Below are 16,083 nucleotides of genomic sequence, written 5' to 3'. Positions count from 1 at the left end.
AAGGCTGGGTCAGGGCTGAGCAAGGGCCCCACCAAGCGAGGATGGAGACCTGGCAGAGCTATCAGAGAAAGTCAGATGCCACCCAAGGGCCAGGACAGGTAAAGGGTCGGGGCCGCGCATGGGGATTCCACATGACCCAGCCGAGGCGATGGCAGAGGGCTCTTCGTTGCATCCCCACACCAACTAGGTTGAATCCCCTTGGTCTTAAACATGGTCTAGAGGATGAATGAGTGTGGGAAGCCACCGTGGGGCAGGGACAAAGGCCGAGGGGGTTAGAGGGCTGTGCACGGCGTGGCTTGTCCTGGCAGCAGCTGTGGCTGATGTTCATAAAGGCTGGAAGGAGTGCACCTGATGGGATGGTTCTGGAGAGCTGGGAGCAGCGTGCCCCTGGAGGTGCCCAAAGGTCTAGCCAAGAGGCATCAGAGGTCAGAGTAGAGCATGTGGAAGGGTCAGGAAGTCTGTCCTCGGACTGGATGCACCTGCTGGGCCCCACGGTGAGGTCTGGGACACAAGACCGGAAAGGGGTGAGGCACTCTCAGCAAACCTGTTCCCTGGCTCAGCCCCTCCCCTCAGGCACCCCAGCCAGGGCAGGAGCTTCCCCTCCGAAGCCACCCTGGGAGCTGCGTCTGACGGGTGGGCACTCACTTCCCGGGGACGTGGGGCCTTTGCCTCCCAAGGGGAAGTCGGACCAGCTCTGGAGCATTTGGGGAAACAAGCGCACAGGCTCACTGCGTCTGACCTGGACTCTGGGACCCTGGGTGGGCGGCACCCAAGGACCCAGGCCCCCGGAGGGGCTCGTGGAGGGTTCCCGTGTGTCGAGCAGTCTGCGCATGGACCTGGGGACTCAGCCGGCTGGGCACGAGGGGGCCTGCCAGGCTGGTAGGGTGAGGGGGGTGCTGCACCTTGATCTTACTCGGGATGGTGGGGAACTAGAGGGGTCAGGGGCTTGGGCGCTGACTTCAGAGGAAGCTGCACAAGGTGGGGAGCCCCACACGAGGCCCGCAGCCCCAACTCCTACCGCTCTGGACCCACTCTTGGCTTGTGCCCGTCCTCACTGCCTTGCTGGTAGGATAGCAATCCCCTCCTTCTTCTCCAAGTCCACGTGGGATCCCCCACAGTGCGGAGCCCTCTCTGGATGCCCTCTGAACCGGGAGCCCCATCTAGGGGCTTCAGCAGATTCAGACATGTTTCTGGTTGGAATTTTTTAAGGGAAACTCCTGAGCAGTCTGTCCTGTGGCTCAACCCTGCTGGCTTCCTGGGGAGAGGCCACGCCCACACACGCTACGTAAGACAAGACAGTTCTGAAGTGTGTGCATGGTCTTTATTTACCGCATTGTGCTTTATTTGTGTCCATAATGTTGGAAACCAACCCCCTCACCGCCACGGCTCGCCCTGACAGGGCTCCGGTCCTTGTAGCTCCAAGAACTTGGGATACTGTAGCTGTGTGCCCAGGGGACGTCAGTGCCAGGTGCCCGGCTTCACGCCCTCAGCAGGAAACAGGTGGCAGGCAGCACTTGGTCCTAAAAGCCTCCCTTCAGAGTCCTCTTGGCCTGGAGGGCAAAATATTTGGTCTGAATGGGTTGTTTCCAAGTTAGATGTGGCTCCTAAGTAAGAGAACTACTACACCAAATGCCACTTACAACAAATACCTCAAGGGGAGCCTAGCCGTGGATGTGAGGCAGGGGGTGCAGCTGGTCAGAGCCCTGGGGGCTGGGTCTCTGTCCAGCTTTCCAGGCTAGGGCCCCATCAGCTCTGTGATGCTGTGACACCGAGCAGACCTTAAAGCCACCCCTGACCCCGTCTAGCAGGAGTTGCTTCTGACAGGACATCTCAGGTCACATGCTGAAACACTTGCCCAGGGACAGGGCTCACGGGGACGGAGCTGGGATTGGGAGCCTGAAGCCTTTCTGCCGACTCACGCGGCCCCCACAAGCGGCTTGGATCACAGGCCGAGTGGCCAAAGACAGATTAGTCAGGGCGCTTCCTTGTGGTGGGAAACACTCAAGCACCCTGTCCTGAGCTGCCAGTCTGGCCTGCAGTTAGTTCACCTTTGGTGAAGAATGGGCATGAAACAGCAAGGGGCTCCTGGGGGCCGGGCCTGCACTGTGGGGACATCTCTGATGGGGACAAAGTGGCGTGAGGAGGTCAGAGGTGACAGGTAACTAACTCCCCACCAAGCTCAGGAGGTGGAAGAGAAAATCCTGTGTGCACCTCAGTTGTAAATCCAGCCGGCAGAGTGAAGGCCTGTCTCACCTCTGGGGGGGCTGAAAAGCGGGGAAGCTGCCAAGGGGCTGGAAGCAAGTCCAGGGGACAAGTGCCCCCATCAGATCTGAGGTTGGTGACAAAGGCCAGCTGGGTGGAGGGGGGCCGGAGGAGGTGGTGTGTCCTGGCCATAATAACCGTGAGGAAGGTGCAAGGAGTTCTCCGAGCCCTCCAGGAAACCAGTATGGGAACCACCTTCCTGGGCTGAAGACGCGGGTACCCTGCCTACTCAGCCTTCCTGCTTTGGATAATCGGAAATGTAGGAAACTGCCTTGAACCCTGAACTCCACTGACCTCACCCAACTGCCCTTTCTGCAGTCCAGTCCTCCGATCAGGGTGCCTAGGGTGGGACCCCGTCCAGGTTTCCTGAGAGCTCACCACCCCGAACCTCCTCAAATTCCACCTCCTCCGCGACCTTCCCAGATACACCTCAACACCCACACTAATTGTGTGCAGTGCTTGATTTTCACGAGGCTCACGGGCGCAGTGTGTGATCAGGCCCAAAAAGCCTGGCTCAGTAACACAAAGGACTGGCTGCTCAGCGGTTAGACGCAAACGGAGGCCAGACTGCAGGAGGAGCGGCTGTGCCACCACCGTGCTGCTGTGCGGGGAGAAGCCGCCTCGCCCAGCCTGGCGTACGAAGAAGGCAACCAAGCCACATCCTAGATTCTCCTTCCTCCCTCCGTAAACCCGGGGTGTAGGGAGAAGGGCGCCCCTCGGTGGGGCTGGATGGAACCGGCGGTAATGGGGTACACACGGGGGTCGGTACTGGAGTCCTGGGTTGGGGTCCCTTGGGGGGTTACTCCCCGGCGGCGGTACTGTCACTGTCTCCACAATGGGGTGGTGCTCCCCCCACGTGACGGGCCCGTGGCGGCGGGGGTCGCGAGGGCTGCTGGGCCAGTGCCCCGCGTCTGCGGCACCAGCACGCGGCCACCACCAAACGCAAGGAAAGAGCACACGGGGGTCCCCGCCCCCCTGGGTCCCTCCGCCAGACGGGGTCCACCTACCGCGGCGGCGAAGCAGCTCCGCAGGGCCTCGAACTCCCGCGCGCAGCAGTCCTTCCTCAGGCGGCCGCCAGGGGCCGTGGACGCCTGCACGCACCGGCCGTAGGCCGCGGCCTGGGGGTGGGCGGAGGCGGGCGTCGCGGTGGCCCCTACGCCCGCGGGTCACTGGGCACACCCCGCCGCCGCCCGACCCCGCCTGCGCCCGCGCCCTCGGTCACGCCCCGCCGCCCGCCCGACGTCTCCTCACCTCGGCCGCACAGGCAGCCAGGCCCTCAGGGAAGACGCGGAGGCGGCTTCGCACGCGCCCCCATACCGCTCCGTTCACCGACATGGGGGCTCTTCCGGGCACCCCGAGAGCCGCCACCTTAGGTCCGGCCTCTTCTGGCCTCCAACAGCATGATTGGTCGGCGCTTCAAGCCATAACCTTTCCTGCGCTCTCTAATTGGCCAGGCTTCAGCCCACGCCCCCCCCCGCGCCCCCTTCCCCCGCCCGCCCCATGCCTTTCCTCGGCGCCTCGTACCCAGAGCCCTGCAACTAGCTCGTGGCCTTGTCTGTCTTTGGCCTGGGACTTCGGATTGGTTCGGAAGCAAATTGTTTACTAAAGTAGGCCTCAGGGTCCGCCCCGCGCAAGCGATTGGTCAGCGGAGTGGAAGCGGGGCGGGGCCGGAAGATGACAGGCGTCATGGCGACCACGCCGCTGCTGCGGGACCGCCTGAGCTTCCTGCACCGGGTGAGTGCGGGCGGCTCCGGCCCCGCTGCGCGCCGCCAACCCCTGGCCTCACCGTGGGCCAGGAGCCGTCCGCCTCCCTGACCGGCTTGGCCTCCGCCGGGGTCGCCCCTGCGGCTCCTCCCTGGCTCGGCGACACCTCCATCCCCTCCGACCCCTTCCGACCTCCCCCGACCCCCTGCGCCCCCCTCCTCCTCCGCTTCCCCCTCCGACCCGCACCGTCCCCTCCGCCGCTGGGCCCCTCCCAAGGCCTGGGGATCGCACCCTTGTACGTCGCCTGGGCAGGTCAGGCCAACCTTGCATCAGGACCACCGGGGACAGTCACAGCCGAATTGGGAAAGATTTGAACTTCTGTTCTCTTAACCAACTTAAAAAGCAGCTTTACGTTAAAAGCAACAATGAGTCCTGAACTCTGTCCAAGATAAACACAGCCAGACCTTAGTCCGAAAGCAGGGGAAATCTGTCACAATGTGGGAAAGCCATTAGCTCCACCGTGATGTGGGCATTTTAAAGGGAGAGTGGAACATTAGAAAGGGTCTGGCAGTGTCCAGGCCACTTGGCATCTGTGTCTGCTAGCCGGAAGTTACGGAAATTAGGATCCTAGCACCCGCAGGGACTGGAGACGGGCCCTGTTCTTCCTGATGACTGCATGACAAGGATGGCCCTCGGGTCCTTGAGAAAGATACTCCTGTAGGAGTTTCATGTTCACAACTGTGAGCCCTTTTTAGGAAATGCTCCGAGGTGGGTGGGGAGCCTGTTACCAGGTGTTGGTCAAAACAAGCAGTAAATTCTTCCGGCAGCCGTGAGCTCTCTCAGACAGGTGTTTTAGGGGCACTGGATCAACCTTACGATGCCAGAAGCCCCGCCAGTCCTCTGTGTGCAGAGGTGCCTGGACATCTGTAGTTCTGCAGATCTGTCCAGCTCCCCTTTGGGTCTTGGTGGACAAATAGTGTAATACTTGTGTGTGCAAAGCCTCACATGACCTTCAGGTACGTGCTGTTGTGACAGTAGACTGCTGCGGTTCAGAATGTTGTCTGTGGCCACCACCCTGCAGTCCCCATGTGAGTCATTCTTCTCATCCCTGAGGTCCTCTGTCCTGTCTTTGCAGTGGGACTCATGCCTCCCTGGACGCTGAATGACATGGGAACAGGCGTTTCCGGTTTTCATCCCTGTAACGGTCACTCACGGGTAGGGGCTCTCACTCCCTTTCAGCTCCCGATTCTCCTGAAGGGAACATCGGACGATGACGTCCCGTGTCCAGGCTACCTGTTTGAGGAGATCGCAAGTATCCTTCCTTTTCATCCGTGTGTGGGAGCCGTGGAGGAGAATGGGGGTTCCTGGGATTCTCCTGCCCTGCACGGTCTGCAGCTCCTTTACTGTAGTAATCGGGGGTGGGTGAGACCTAAAAGTCACGTCACCAACAACAGAGCCCCGGAGACCCTGAAACCAGGGCCTGGGGCGGGTGCCTGCAGGGTGGACACCCTGAGAAATCCAATGGCAGGAAGGCCGGGTTTCTCTTCCCAGCCAGCCCAGCCTGGTGTGGCCTGGGGTCAGCTCGCCCCTTCCCTAACCTGAGCGCCTCCCAGAAATTTCCCACGAGTCCCTGGGCAGCAGCCAATGCCTCCTGGAGTACCTTCTGAACCGTCTGCACAGCGGCTCTGGCCGAGTGAAGCTCAAGGTAAGTCCATGAGTGACCCTCACAGACACTCCCGGGGGACCGGTCAGGACCTGAGCTCCTGCCTGTGAGGGGTTGGCTCTGTGCTGAGCAGGGTCCCGCACGTGACTGCCCCAGGTGCTGAAGATCATGCTCCACCTGTGTGCTCATGGCTCCCCGTCCTTTCTGCTCATCCTCAAGCGTGACCCCACCTTCATCCAGGAAGCCGCAGGTACTGGGGGTGCACGGCCCTGGGGAGGCCTGCGACCCCATCTCACCGGCCAGGCCGTTCTCTGCTCCAGCCCCACCCCGACCCCCAGCCCCTCCATGCGCCCTGAGCCCTCGTGCCCTCAGTCCTGCCTGCCACCTGGGGGCACCATCACCTGTTTGTGTCTGTGTCCTGCTGGGCCTGGTGCCCAGACCTTGCCTGTCACAGAGCCCCATGCTCAGGACGTGCTGGGAGTGTCTGTACCGCCCACAGCCCTGCCACGGGTCTTCTCCCCAGGGTCACTCCTCAGGGCTCTAGATGGGGTGCTGGCAGCCTCCTGCGGGAGGCCGGGGCGGCAAGGCCCTCCAGGGGGTGGGGCTCTAGCCGGACGTGGTCCAGGCGTCGGGTGGGTCTGGGGTGGGTCTGGGGTGGGTCCGGGGTGGGCCCCCACCCTTCCCGTGACCCAGGCCGGGGCTGTTGTGCACCTCACTTGCTGGCAAGGACTTGTGGGGGACGTGGCCTGAGGCCTTCCCCTCTGGTAGAGCAGGCACCCAGTCAGGGTCAGTCTAGGGGGCACACCAACCCTACCCCCCCATGTGCCCCGCGTGAGTCTTTGGGAGGCCTGGCACTCAGGCAAAGACCATCCCCATGCAGACGGTCCCTGTGGGGGCAGCACCAGGGAGGGGACCAAGAGCTCTTGGCCACCATTTGCTAATGGGAGACACGCAGCAGTCAGCACATCCCATCTGCCAGGTGCTGGGATCCATTCCCCGCACCCGGAAGCCCCTGTCACCCCTGTACTGGGGCCAGGCAGCCACACCCAGAGCCTTGGGAGCCTGGGCACAGCTCACCCGGTAGATGTCCAGAGGTGTCCGGGGTGCCTGGGGACTGCATGTGATTGCAGCTGGGCTGTGGACTGAGACAGTGCGGCCCGTTCATTCTCACCAGCTAGCGGGTGGGCCCCGTGCGGCTGTGGCTGGCACGGGTTGTCCCCTCTGACCCCTGAGGAGAAGGGGTGTAGCAGACTGAGGTTCGAGCCATGAGCACTGCCCCCAGGGTGAGGAGAGCCCAGAGGGTTTGCTCAGCGCCATTGGAGCCGTCGGAGACAGGCTTGTGAGAAGGGGGCCGGGGCACGCAGAGGAGGGACTGTGCGGATATGGGCCCCAGGGCGGGAGCAGCAGGGAGCCTGTGCCATCCGTCTGCTCGCTGACTAGCTTCCGCTGGACATGCAGGCTGGTGTCTGTGCACCTCGAGGCTGGTCTGCCTGGTGCAGACGGCAGGGGGGTGCTGCTTCTTGCTCTAGACGGGACCCTAGGAGGGTGAGGCCCGTAGTGGGTGCAGAGGCGCCTTCAGGCCTGCAGAGGCCCAGAGGACAGAGAACCTGGGTGGGGGATTGAGGAAGAAAATGGGATTTGCTGCAACTAAGGGGGTGCCCGGCACGCCAAGCCCTTCATCTGTGGTGGGGAGCCGGAGTTTTGTTTATGGCAAGTCCCTGGGAACCTTCAAAGCTTTGAATTGGACGCGACCCCTCCATGTGGCCTCTGGGTGGAAGTGGGGCACGTGGAGGCAGTTAGGCAGCTGATGCAGGGACTCCCGGGAGAGGGGGCGACCGGCCAGCAGGGGATGCAGCTGTGATGCTAAATCACGGGCCTCCCCCGCTGGGGGCCTGGGAGGCAGGGAGGGCAAGGGGCTGTGGGGTGCAGACTCGGGGGCGGGGTTCCTGGGGGTTCCCGGGGTTTGCCCAAGGAGCAGGGGTGCTCAGGAAGGGGCAGCTTCCCCAGGACTGGGGGCGCTGGAGGGAGGCACTCTGCACAGTAGGGACTCTGACCTGGAAGAGACGTCACAGGGGATTCGAGGTCAGACCTGTGCCTCAGAAAGCTCGTCCGGCTCTGGGGAAGCCTGGGAGGGCGCAGACCTCGGGCGGTGCTGGGGGCCTGGATGGCCTTAGGCTGTGCCCTCAGGGCGGTCAACAGCGCCCAGCTCAGCTCTGCCCCTTGCCTGCAGGTTTTGCAGGGCCTCCGGATCCTCTCCATGGGAGCAGTTTGTACCAGAAGGTGCGGGCGGCTGCCCAGGTGAGCCTAGGGCCTGGCTCCACCCCTGCCACAGGACTAGCTCCCCTATGTCTGCCAGGTCCTTGGGGGTGGGGGGCACGTGGCCTGACCTGCGGCCATCTGAGTGCCCTCCACACCCCCCAGGACCTGGGGACCGCCTTGTTCTCTGACACCTGGCCACCTCCGCCTGCCGCCCAGCCTCCCAGGGCCCTGCCCCCAGCAGGTGTGTGGCCGCATGCAGCTCTGTCACCCTGGGGAGGGCTCGGGGTTTTCCTCCCACCCTGGGCATCCCTGCCGCTGACCCAGGTCCTCCCTGCAGGCATGGGCGCCCAGTGCAGGCCCCAGAGCACCCTCCAGGGCTTCGGCTACAGCAAGGAACAGGGCCGCACAGGTGAGCGCCGCGTGAGCTCGGGGCGCCTGGCCAGGTCCTGTCTGCACCTCGTGTTGACTTTGTGCAGCCCTGCGGGAGGTCAGGCAGGTGTGGCTGGGTCTGCTTAAGCAAGAGGTGAGAAGCCAGGCTGAGGGTCAGTCCTCTGCTCAAGCCCCCAGCCCCCGGCTCCTCGGGGGGCTGAGGGCAGAGGACTGTGGTCCAGGCTACGACTGGTAACTTGGCAGGAACATGTAGGAACACCAGCCTCGTGGCAAGGCTGGGAGTGAACGTGAGGCGGTGGCCGTGGGGGTGGGGGCTGGGCCCCATCTGTCCAGCTGCTGTGCTGAGTGTGGCGGGCGCGGCCCTGAGGCCCAGCACCTCCAGGCGCTGATTGCTAGAGCAGGTCTCCCCTGCGGCCCTGCCTCCTCTTACTTGGGGGTGCTGGCCAGCTCACTTCTCTGTCGGGCACTCACTTGGGCAAGGGCACCCCCAGCCCTGGGTATGGGCATCCCCAGGTGGCCGTGGAGATCCCCAGTTATTGGGATAAACACCTTAGGAGGCCCCTTGCTCTGAAGTGGGGACCAAGGGGACGCAGGACCTGATTCTGCTGTGAGCTGTGGGAGTCCACGCTCCACAGGGCCCAGGAATACCCCGAAGTGGATTCACTGAGGGAGGTCCTGCCACACAGCCCCTGTTTTGTAACTGCAGTTCATATCCTGGCCCCCCAAGCCCTGAGCAGGAGGACCCCCTGCAGGCCCCTCATCCTGGGAAAACCTAGGACACCTGGAGGGGCTGGCACCATCTCCCCTTCCCTCTGGCACAGGCTCTGCAGGGGAAACCTTCCTCTCCACCATCCAGAAGGCCGCAGAGCTGGTGGCTAATGCCATGCGCCCTGGGGCTATGAGCCCCAGCGCCCAGAGGCCCCTGCGGCAGAGTGATGCCTACCAGCCCGCCGTCACGCCTGCAGTCAGTGACTCCCTCCTGACTCCTCGGGCTCCAGTACCTGGAGCCGCCCTGGGCACCAGGAGCCGAGGTAAGACTCCTCCCCGAGGGCCTGGCTTCCCCCTCCTAGGGTCCCGGCGAGTAAGCCCATTCTTGGCACAGGCTGCAGTGGGGCTCGTGGAGCAAGTCACCAGCCAGAGGGGCAAGGAGAGGGTGGGGAACGCAGTGAGCCCGGGGGCTTTGCAGCCTGCCTGCTGGCCCCACCCCCGCTCAGGGGCAGCGCTGCACTTCCATCGGCCACGTGGGAACCCCGCGGAGCCACCAGCTCACTGTGTGTCCCCTGTGGCCTCTGGGAGGGCTTTGCCTCGTGCACAGCGCCTACATGCTGTGTTGGGGCATGGCTTTGCCAGGGGCTCCTAGCAGGATCCTGGGTGTCACGGCCCTGAGGGGCTCTTCCAGGGCAGAAGTGGGGCAGAGCCCTTGGGTGGCTCTGTGGGGGCGTGGACAGCAGCAGAGGCCTCATCAGTGCCAGGAAGCGGTCAGTGGTATCAGCAATATGTGTGGCAAGAAAGGTGGGCAGGCAGGTGTCAGAGTGGCCTGCACCCCGCTGCTACTGGAAGCTTCTCGTGTGTGCCAGGCTTGAAAAAAAAATGTCAGCACTCCTGAGACTTGAGAGCTGCTGTGCTGGGTGCTGTTCTGCCCAGGCTAGTGCCCACCTGGCCTTGGCACCTGGTGCCTCTGCCTCTTCATGACCCAGACCCCAGGCGGGTGTGTCCTGTGCCAGCAATGCCCACCAGAACCCCTGTAACCTGGGGTTCTCTGGAGCTGGAGCTCAGGACCCACACCCCAGGCCCTTCCTGGGGGTCCTGGCGGATGGGCAGGAGACAAGTCTGAGGCCCGCAGGTCTTACCCGTGGCCACTGTCTCTTACAGCCATGAGACCCCAGCCTGGGCAGGCTGGAGGGGGCTGGGATGAGCCAGACAGCAGCTCCGGCTCCCAGAGTTCTTCCCAGGAGAACAGCACCCTGAGTAAGGCCTCGGGCTCAGGCAGCCACTCGGGCAGTGACAGCCCCTCGGGGGCAAGCCAGGCCCCCAGTGACCTGGCGGAAAGGTGAGCCAGTGCCTCCCTGGCCCCTCTCTGGGTCCCATCCCCACGGAGGAGCGTCCTGGGAGGGCCTGGCCCACCTCAGCCCTGACCGCTGTGCTGATAGGGTCGAGGCCGTGGGCCTGAGCGGCTGCCTGCAGGAGCTGAGCCTGGTTGAGACTGTGATGCGGGGGCCACACCCCTTCCTGAGCGGGGAGGAGGTGCAGCACTTCGTCACAGAGTGAGACCCCCGCTCCTGAGCCCCCAGCCCTGCCAGCCCTGAGCCCCCCCCCCCCGCCCCGCCTGGCCCCTGAGGGGCGGCCCCAGCTGCCCGCCCCCACCCAGGCGCCCCTCCCTGCAGGTGTGGGCTGCTCAACTGCGAGGCTGTGCTGGAGCTGCTGGTCCGCCGCCTGGGCGGGGCCCGAGAGTGCGCGCAGATGGTGAGGGCTGCCCATGTGCTGGGTGGGGGGGCTGGCGGGGACCGCAGGGACCTCCTGACTGGGGGTGCCCCGCAGAGAAGGGCGGGAGGGGGGCAGTGCCCTTGGCCTTCGAGCTGGTCGGAGGGCCTTCTGGGCTGGACCCTGCTGGCCTGTCCCTCCTGCAGAGAGCCCTGTGTGCCATCGCCTCCCTGGGGCGCACCGACCTGCTCTCCCAGGAGCATGTGCTGCTCCTGGCCCGGCCTCGGCTGCAGGAGCTCAGCGCAGGCCGCCCTGGACCTGTGGCCAGCAAAGCCACCAAGGTGGGCAGCAGCCAGGCCCAGTGGGGGGGGCAAAGGGTGCCTCAGCGGTCCCACTCCCCATGCCCACTGGCCTGTCCGACTTGCCCCCTTATGTCCCTGTCCTTTGCTGCCCGGGACAGCTCAAGCCCTTAAAGCAGCAGGTGGGTGCCACCCCTTGTGCTGGCTCCAGGCACTGCAGGCCCACTGGCCTCTTCCAGTTCCCAGAAACCCCCAGAGCTCTTCTGCCGTACTGCCCAGCGGCTCCCTCTCCCACAAGGCAGCCCAAGTGTGGCCTCCTGCAGGAAGCACTCCTGGACTGCTCAGATTTATTCCGCTGTTCACCCTCTGTCACAGCACGTGGGTCTGTGCTTGGGTCCCAGATCCCCAACTCCTGGAAGGCAGAAATGGTTCTGTTTACCTGAGTCCCCTTCCCATTTGTGCTTGATTTGTGTGGAGACCGCCTGGGCCCTCCCACAGGGCGGCAGAGGGGGCCCTCCGGGCAGTGCCCGTGGGCCACCGGCCTCTGCTGCAGCCAGGCTCTGGCAGCTCCATCCACCTGTTGGCGTCCCCTGGCTGCTTCTGTTTTCTCCGTGGCCTCCGAAAGTTCAGATCCTTAGTCACCTGCCCTTAAATTGCCCTTTGTCAAAGCATTAGTGACCCTGAGGTAGGTGAGATGCATGTTGTAGAGGTGTTTTAATCATGAGGACAAAGAAGGGCTGGTAGATGCCGGTGCCCAGCAGTTGGGAACGGCCGATGGTGTGAGGCCAATCTCTCCCCTTGGGGTCTGTGTTGGGGGCCTGCGTGGTACCCAGCAGCACCTCTTTCTGAGCTGGTTCCTCATTGGATGACAGGGAAACATCCATTTGTGTGACAGCAGGTCGGGGAGCAAACCACACGGCTGTGGTGGGGGCCCATGTGAGCTGTGGGCGGGGTGGCGATGAGGGACACCTATGGGGGGCCCTGCTATCTGGACAGAGGCCTGGGAGGGTGTCCCAGCAGCTTCAGGGAGCACAGGACCCCTCAGCGAGTCCCCTTTTCCATCATCCAGATTCTGAGGCACTTTGAAGCATCCTGCCGTCAGCGACCCCCAGCCCAGAGGCTGCTGGCTGAGCCCAGTCCCGCACCTGCCCGCATGGGCCCTTCTGACCTGCTGACCGACTCTGTGCCCTTCACGGGGGACCAGGCGTTCCTGCAGCCTCTCAGTTCAACCCTGTTCCTGCCCAAGGGCACTGCTCCCCCATCAGGGCTGCAGCCCAGCCCCGCGCTGCCCCCTCCCTCGGATGGCACCCTGCTCGCAGTCTCTGGGGGTACCAGGGAGGCTGAGACCAGACTGGCAGGTGCCAGAGAGCAGGGGCCTGGATCTGAGCAAGACCCATCAGACACAGACACCCCAAAGGGAGAGCCAGAGCTGGGCCCAGGCCCCAGTGACTGTCTGTGGAGCCCAGCAGCCAGCATTGGCTGCAACTCACTGTTTGCTGGCATGGAGCTGGTGGCCTGTCCCCAGCCTGTGGGTGCCAGGACTGCTGTAAAGGAGCCCCTCCCAACCCCCCAGGCTGCCCGGACATTGTCACAGAGGGCGGCAGCGGAAGAGCCTCCTGGCCCAGAGCCCTCGTCAGCCTTCGCGTTCTTAAACTCGTGACCTTGCTGGCCTGGCCGCATGCAGTCCCTGTGTCCCCTGGCCCATGCCTCCCAGTACCTGTGACTGCCGTCCCCTCTGTCTGTGGCCCCTGTGGCCCACCAAAGGTGGTTTTCCCCCAAGTGTCTGCGGACCTCGCCCCCCATGCGGCCTCTTCCCCACCCACTGAGGCCTCGGTGTGGGCCGCTGCCTGGGTGGCTGTCCCATCATCCAGTGAAACAGCCACGGGTGAGCCTTGGGGGACGTTCTGGTCCACAGCCAGCCAGAGCAGGATGGCCCTGCAGAGGGGTGCTCTGCCCACGGACTCAGCTCCCAGTCTTGCTTCCAGCAAGTGCCCTATTTTCCTGCTGGGCAGGACCTCACCCGAAGGCCATTCTTATGGCATAAGGGCTGGACGAGCAGCCCACAGGCCGTGCAGAGAGGGCGGGAGAGGCGTGGGGCCTGCTGGTTTCTGGGCAGGATGAGCTGAGCCGCTTGCTAAGGTTGGCAGCTGGTGAGCCCTGGGCCGCGCGTCTCCTGCCTTGTGGCTGTCCGGTCTGGTGGGCTCAGTGCACCAGCCGTGGGTCCATCTGCGAATGTCACCAGGCTCCAGCCCAAGGCCAGAGGGACGGGCAGGGGGTGCAGCAGGGCAGAGAGTACCACTTGGCCTGCTTGGTGGGGCAGCGGGAGAGACCAAATTCAGAAGCCAGATGGCCTGTGGAGCTGTCCCAAATTCCCAGGGTCCTCAGAGGTACAGCAGAAAAAGGTACCCAGCACCTCCACGGGGTACAGTCAGGAGGAGGCGGAGAGGCCCCCTCTCCAGGCTGTGGCACCTGGCCAAGCTGCTACCATTATTTCCAGGTGACGACCCTGAAGAAAGGGACCCCAGGGCTACCACCTGGGTCCTCATCCACTGTACCCAGATCTCCTTTGCCGGGGGCTGGCAATTTGGACTTGAATTCCTATAGTAGTGGGCATGTATGAGGCAGGGCTTCAGGAATGCTGAGCCGGGGGGCCCTGAGGACACCCCTGCCTCCCCGCCCTCAGAAACAAGGCTGTGTGTGTGGATCTGGGACCATTGCTCAGGTCTTACCTTGTTTTTGAGCTCAGATCCCTCCTGCCACATGGCGGTCATAAGCCACACACCTTGTCCATAAGGAGGTGGCCGTTTCCAGCGTCAGGTCCCCGTATGACCCATGTCTGCTGCCTCCGCGCTGACTGCTCCCTGCAGATTGCGAAGGGCCAGCCCCCAGCTGGCGGCTCTGGCCCCTCGCAGGACTGAGGACGGCTCCCGGGATCCCACTTCCGAAATAAACACTGTCATTCATACAAAGCCACACCGTCTGCTTTCTTTCCGTGTGTGTGTGTGTGTGTGTGTGTGTGTGTGTGTGTGTACTCCCCAGTGGACCTATCTGGCCCTGTAATTTTCTTCATTGCAAGGTTTTTATGAAAAATTTTAAGTAGATATAGTATATTTAGGTAATTTATTTCTTTGTGAGTTTTAGTAATTTGCATCTTACAACGAATTGGTTCATTTTACGTAAGTTGTCAACTATGGGCACAGAATTTTTTTGTAGCATACTTTTATCATCCTTTAATTTCTGTAGGGTCTGCAGTGATATTCCATCTTTCATTTCAGAGACTGATAATACTTTTCCCTCTCTGAGAATTTTTTTATTATAGATATTTTCAAAGAACTAACTTGGGTTTATATTTTCTACTGTTTTTATGTTTCCTGTTTCATGGATTTCTGTTCTTTATTATTTCTTCCCTTCTTTTTTTTTTTTCTTTTTCTAGTTTCTTTAAGGTAGAATCTTAGATAATTGGTTTGAGACCTTTACTTTTTTCCAATATGAGCAGTTCAGTGTTATAACTTCTCCTCTAGAGATGCTTTGACTGCATCCCAAGAATTTTGATATTTTTATTCAATTCAAAATATTTTCTAGTCTCATAAGACTTCCCTTTGTCCAATGGGTTATGTAAAGGTATGTTTTTGGGTTTTACTATTTTAAGTCTGCTGCAGTAAGAGAAAGCATTTTGTACGATTTCAGTTGTATTGTTAGATCACAAATCTTTGTTAAAGTCTGTTTTGTGGCCCACAGTATGGTCTGTCCTGGTGCATGTTCCGTGTGCCCTCCACCTAGAAAGGAACCCCAGGGCTACCTTGGCCCTCACCCCCCTGGAAACAGACCAAAACCCTTCATGAACATAGATGAAAAGAAATCCTTCAAATATCAGCAAACTGAACCCAGCAATATACAAAATGAGTAATATACCACGATAAGTGGAGTTTTTTTGGGGGATGTAAGACTATTTAAATATCTGAACATCAATAGGACACCATGTTAACACATTAATGAAGGAAAAAAATCACATTTTATGCGGGAAAGACAAAGTTCAACATTCATTTATGAAAAAAACATAAACTAGAAATATAACAATTTGTTTCACCTAGTAAAGGATATCTACGAAATTCCCACAGCTAACATCATGCTTAATGGTGAAAGACTAAATGCTTTTCCCCCAAGACTGGGAACAAGGCAGTGGTACTATCCTGAGCGTCTCTGCTCCGCATTGTGCTGGAAGTGCTGGCCAGTTCAACAAAGCAAGAAAAAAAAATCCTAAATGCATTAAGGAAGAAATAAAACTTACTATTTACAGACAACATTGTTTTCCATGTAGAAAATCCCACAAAATTCACAAAAATTGCTAAGACTACTATGTGAGTTAAGCAAGGGCACAGGCCACAGAGTAAATACGATCAATTATATTTTTGTATACTAGCAATACACAATTGGGAATTTAAAATTTCAAGACTATCATTATGATAGCACCCCAGAAACGAAATAGATATATAATGTAAAAAATATATGTCTCTGTCTGCCAAAAATACAAAAGATTGATGAAAGAAATCAATGAAGAGCTAAATAAATGCAGAGATACACCATGCTCGTGGACTGGAAAACGGTATTAAGATGTCAACTCTCCCATATTGTACAGATTTAACATAATCCCATAAAAAGTCCAGCCTGATTTTTTCGGAGATGGTAACAAGCTGATACTAAAACTTATAGAAAAAATAAAAGTAATTTGAATAGCCAAGGTAACTCTAGAGAAAGAACAAGAAGACTCACAGTACCGATTGGGAGGCTTTACTGTCAAGCAGCACTGATCAAGAGAGCAGCATCAGCAGGAAGTCAGACCAGACCGATAGACGGTTCAGAAGGAGGCCCACGAACACAGGCAATTGACTTTCTACAAAGCTGTGGAGGTAATTCAGTGGAGAAAGGGTAGTCTTTCATATGGTGCTGGAACAATTGGACATCCACATGCAAAAACATGAAAGGAAAAAAAGAAACTTCAAACCATACCTCACACCTCACACAAAACTTAATTGAGCCATAGACTAGAAGTGAAACTTAAAACTAAACCTTCTAGAAGAAAAGAGG

At 60.0% G+C, this 16,083-nt stretch overlaps 2 protein-coding genes across 9 annotated transcripts in view; one reads left to right on the top strand and one right to left on the bottom strand.

Annotated features, from left to right (window-relative positions):
• Positions 1-1,307: 1,307 nt before the first annotated feature.
• Positions 1,308-16,083, bottom strand: part of NDUFAF8 (NADH:ubiquinone oxidoreductase complex assembly factor 8) — a 75,428-nt gene continuing 60,652 nt past the window's right edge. Inside the window, exons 2-4 of one of the 4 annotated variants that reach the window (XM_057501801.1) lie at positions 3,514-3,601; positions 3,270-3,380; positions 1,308-1,550 (exon numbers count right to left, since the gene is read on the bottom strand). In XM_057501801.1, the coding sequence (XP_057357784.1) occupies positions 1,521-1,550; positions 3,270-3,380; positions 3,514-3,597 (225 nt within the window). In that variant the 5' untranslated portion in view covers positions 3,598-3,601 and the 3' untranslated portion in view covers positions 1,308-1,520. Of the gene's footprint in view, positions 1,551-1,570; positions 1,761-3,269; positions 3,381-3,513; positions 3,672-16,083 lie in introns of those variants that run through there. The other 3 variants (XM_036910566.2, XM_057501800.1, XM_057501799.1) reach the window with 3 other exon arrangements.
• On the top strand, positions 3,797-13,971 carry TEPSIN (TEPSIN adaptor related protein complex 4 accessory protein). 5 transcript variants are annotated; one of them, XM_036910558.2, is made up of 13 exons: positions 3,801-3,996; positions 5,206-5,278; positions 5,580-5,671; positions 5,786-5,879; positions 7,860-7,927; positions 8,051-8,129; positions 8,226-8,297; positions 9,100-9,309; positions 10,151-10,328; positions 10,408-10,542; positions 10,663-10,741; positions 10,906-11,040; positions 12,068-13,971. In XM_036910558.2, exons 1-13 carry the CDS (start codon positions 3,937-3,939, stop codon positions 12,656-12,658), a joined length of 1,866 nt encoding a protein of 621 aa, XP_036766453.2. In that variant the 5' UTR covers positions 3,801-3,936; the 3' UTR covers positions 12,659-13,971. The 5 variants fall into 5 exon arrangements, with proteins under 5 accessions (XP_057357776.1, XP_036766453.2, XP_036766458.2 ...); XM_036910563.2 differs by having other exon boundaries at positions 3,802-3,996; positions 9,135-9,309; XM_057501794.1 differs by having other exon boundaries at positions 3,802-3,996; positions 5,518-5,671.

The sequence above is a fragment of the Manis pentadactyla genome, chromosome 4, assembly GCF_030020395.1.
Source record: "Manis pentadactyla isolate mManPen7 chromosome 4, mManPen7.hap1, whole genome shotgun sequence".
Taxonomy (NCBI): domain Eukaryota; kingdom Metazoa; phylum Chordata; class Mammalia; order Pholidota; family Manidae; genus Manis; species Manis pentadactyla.
This window is presented reverse-complemented; position numbering and strand designations above follow the sequence as displayed.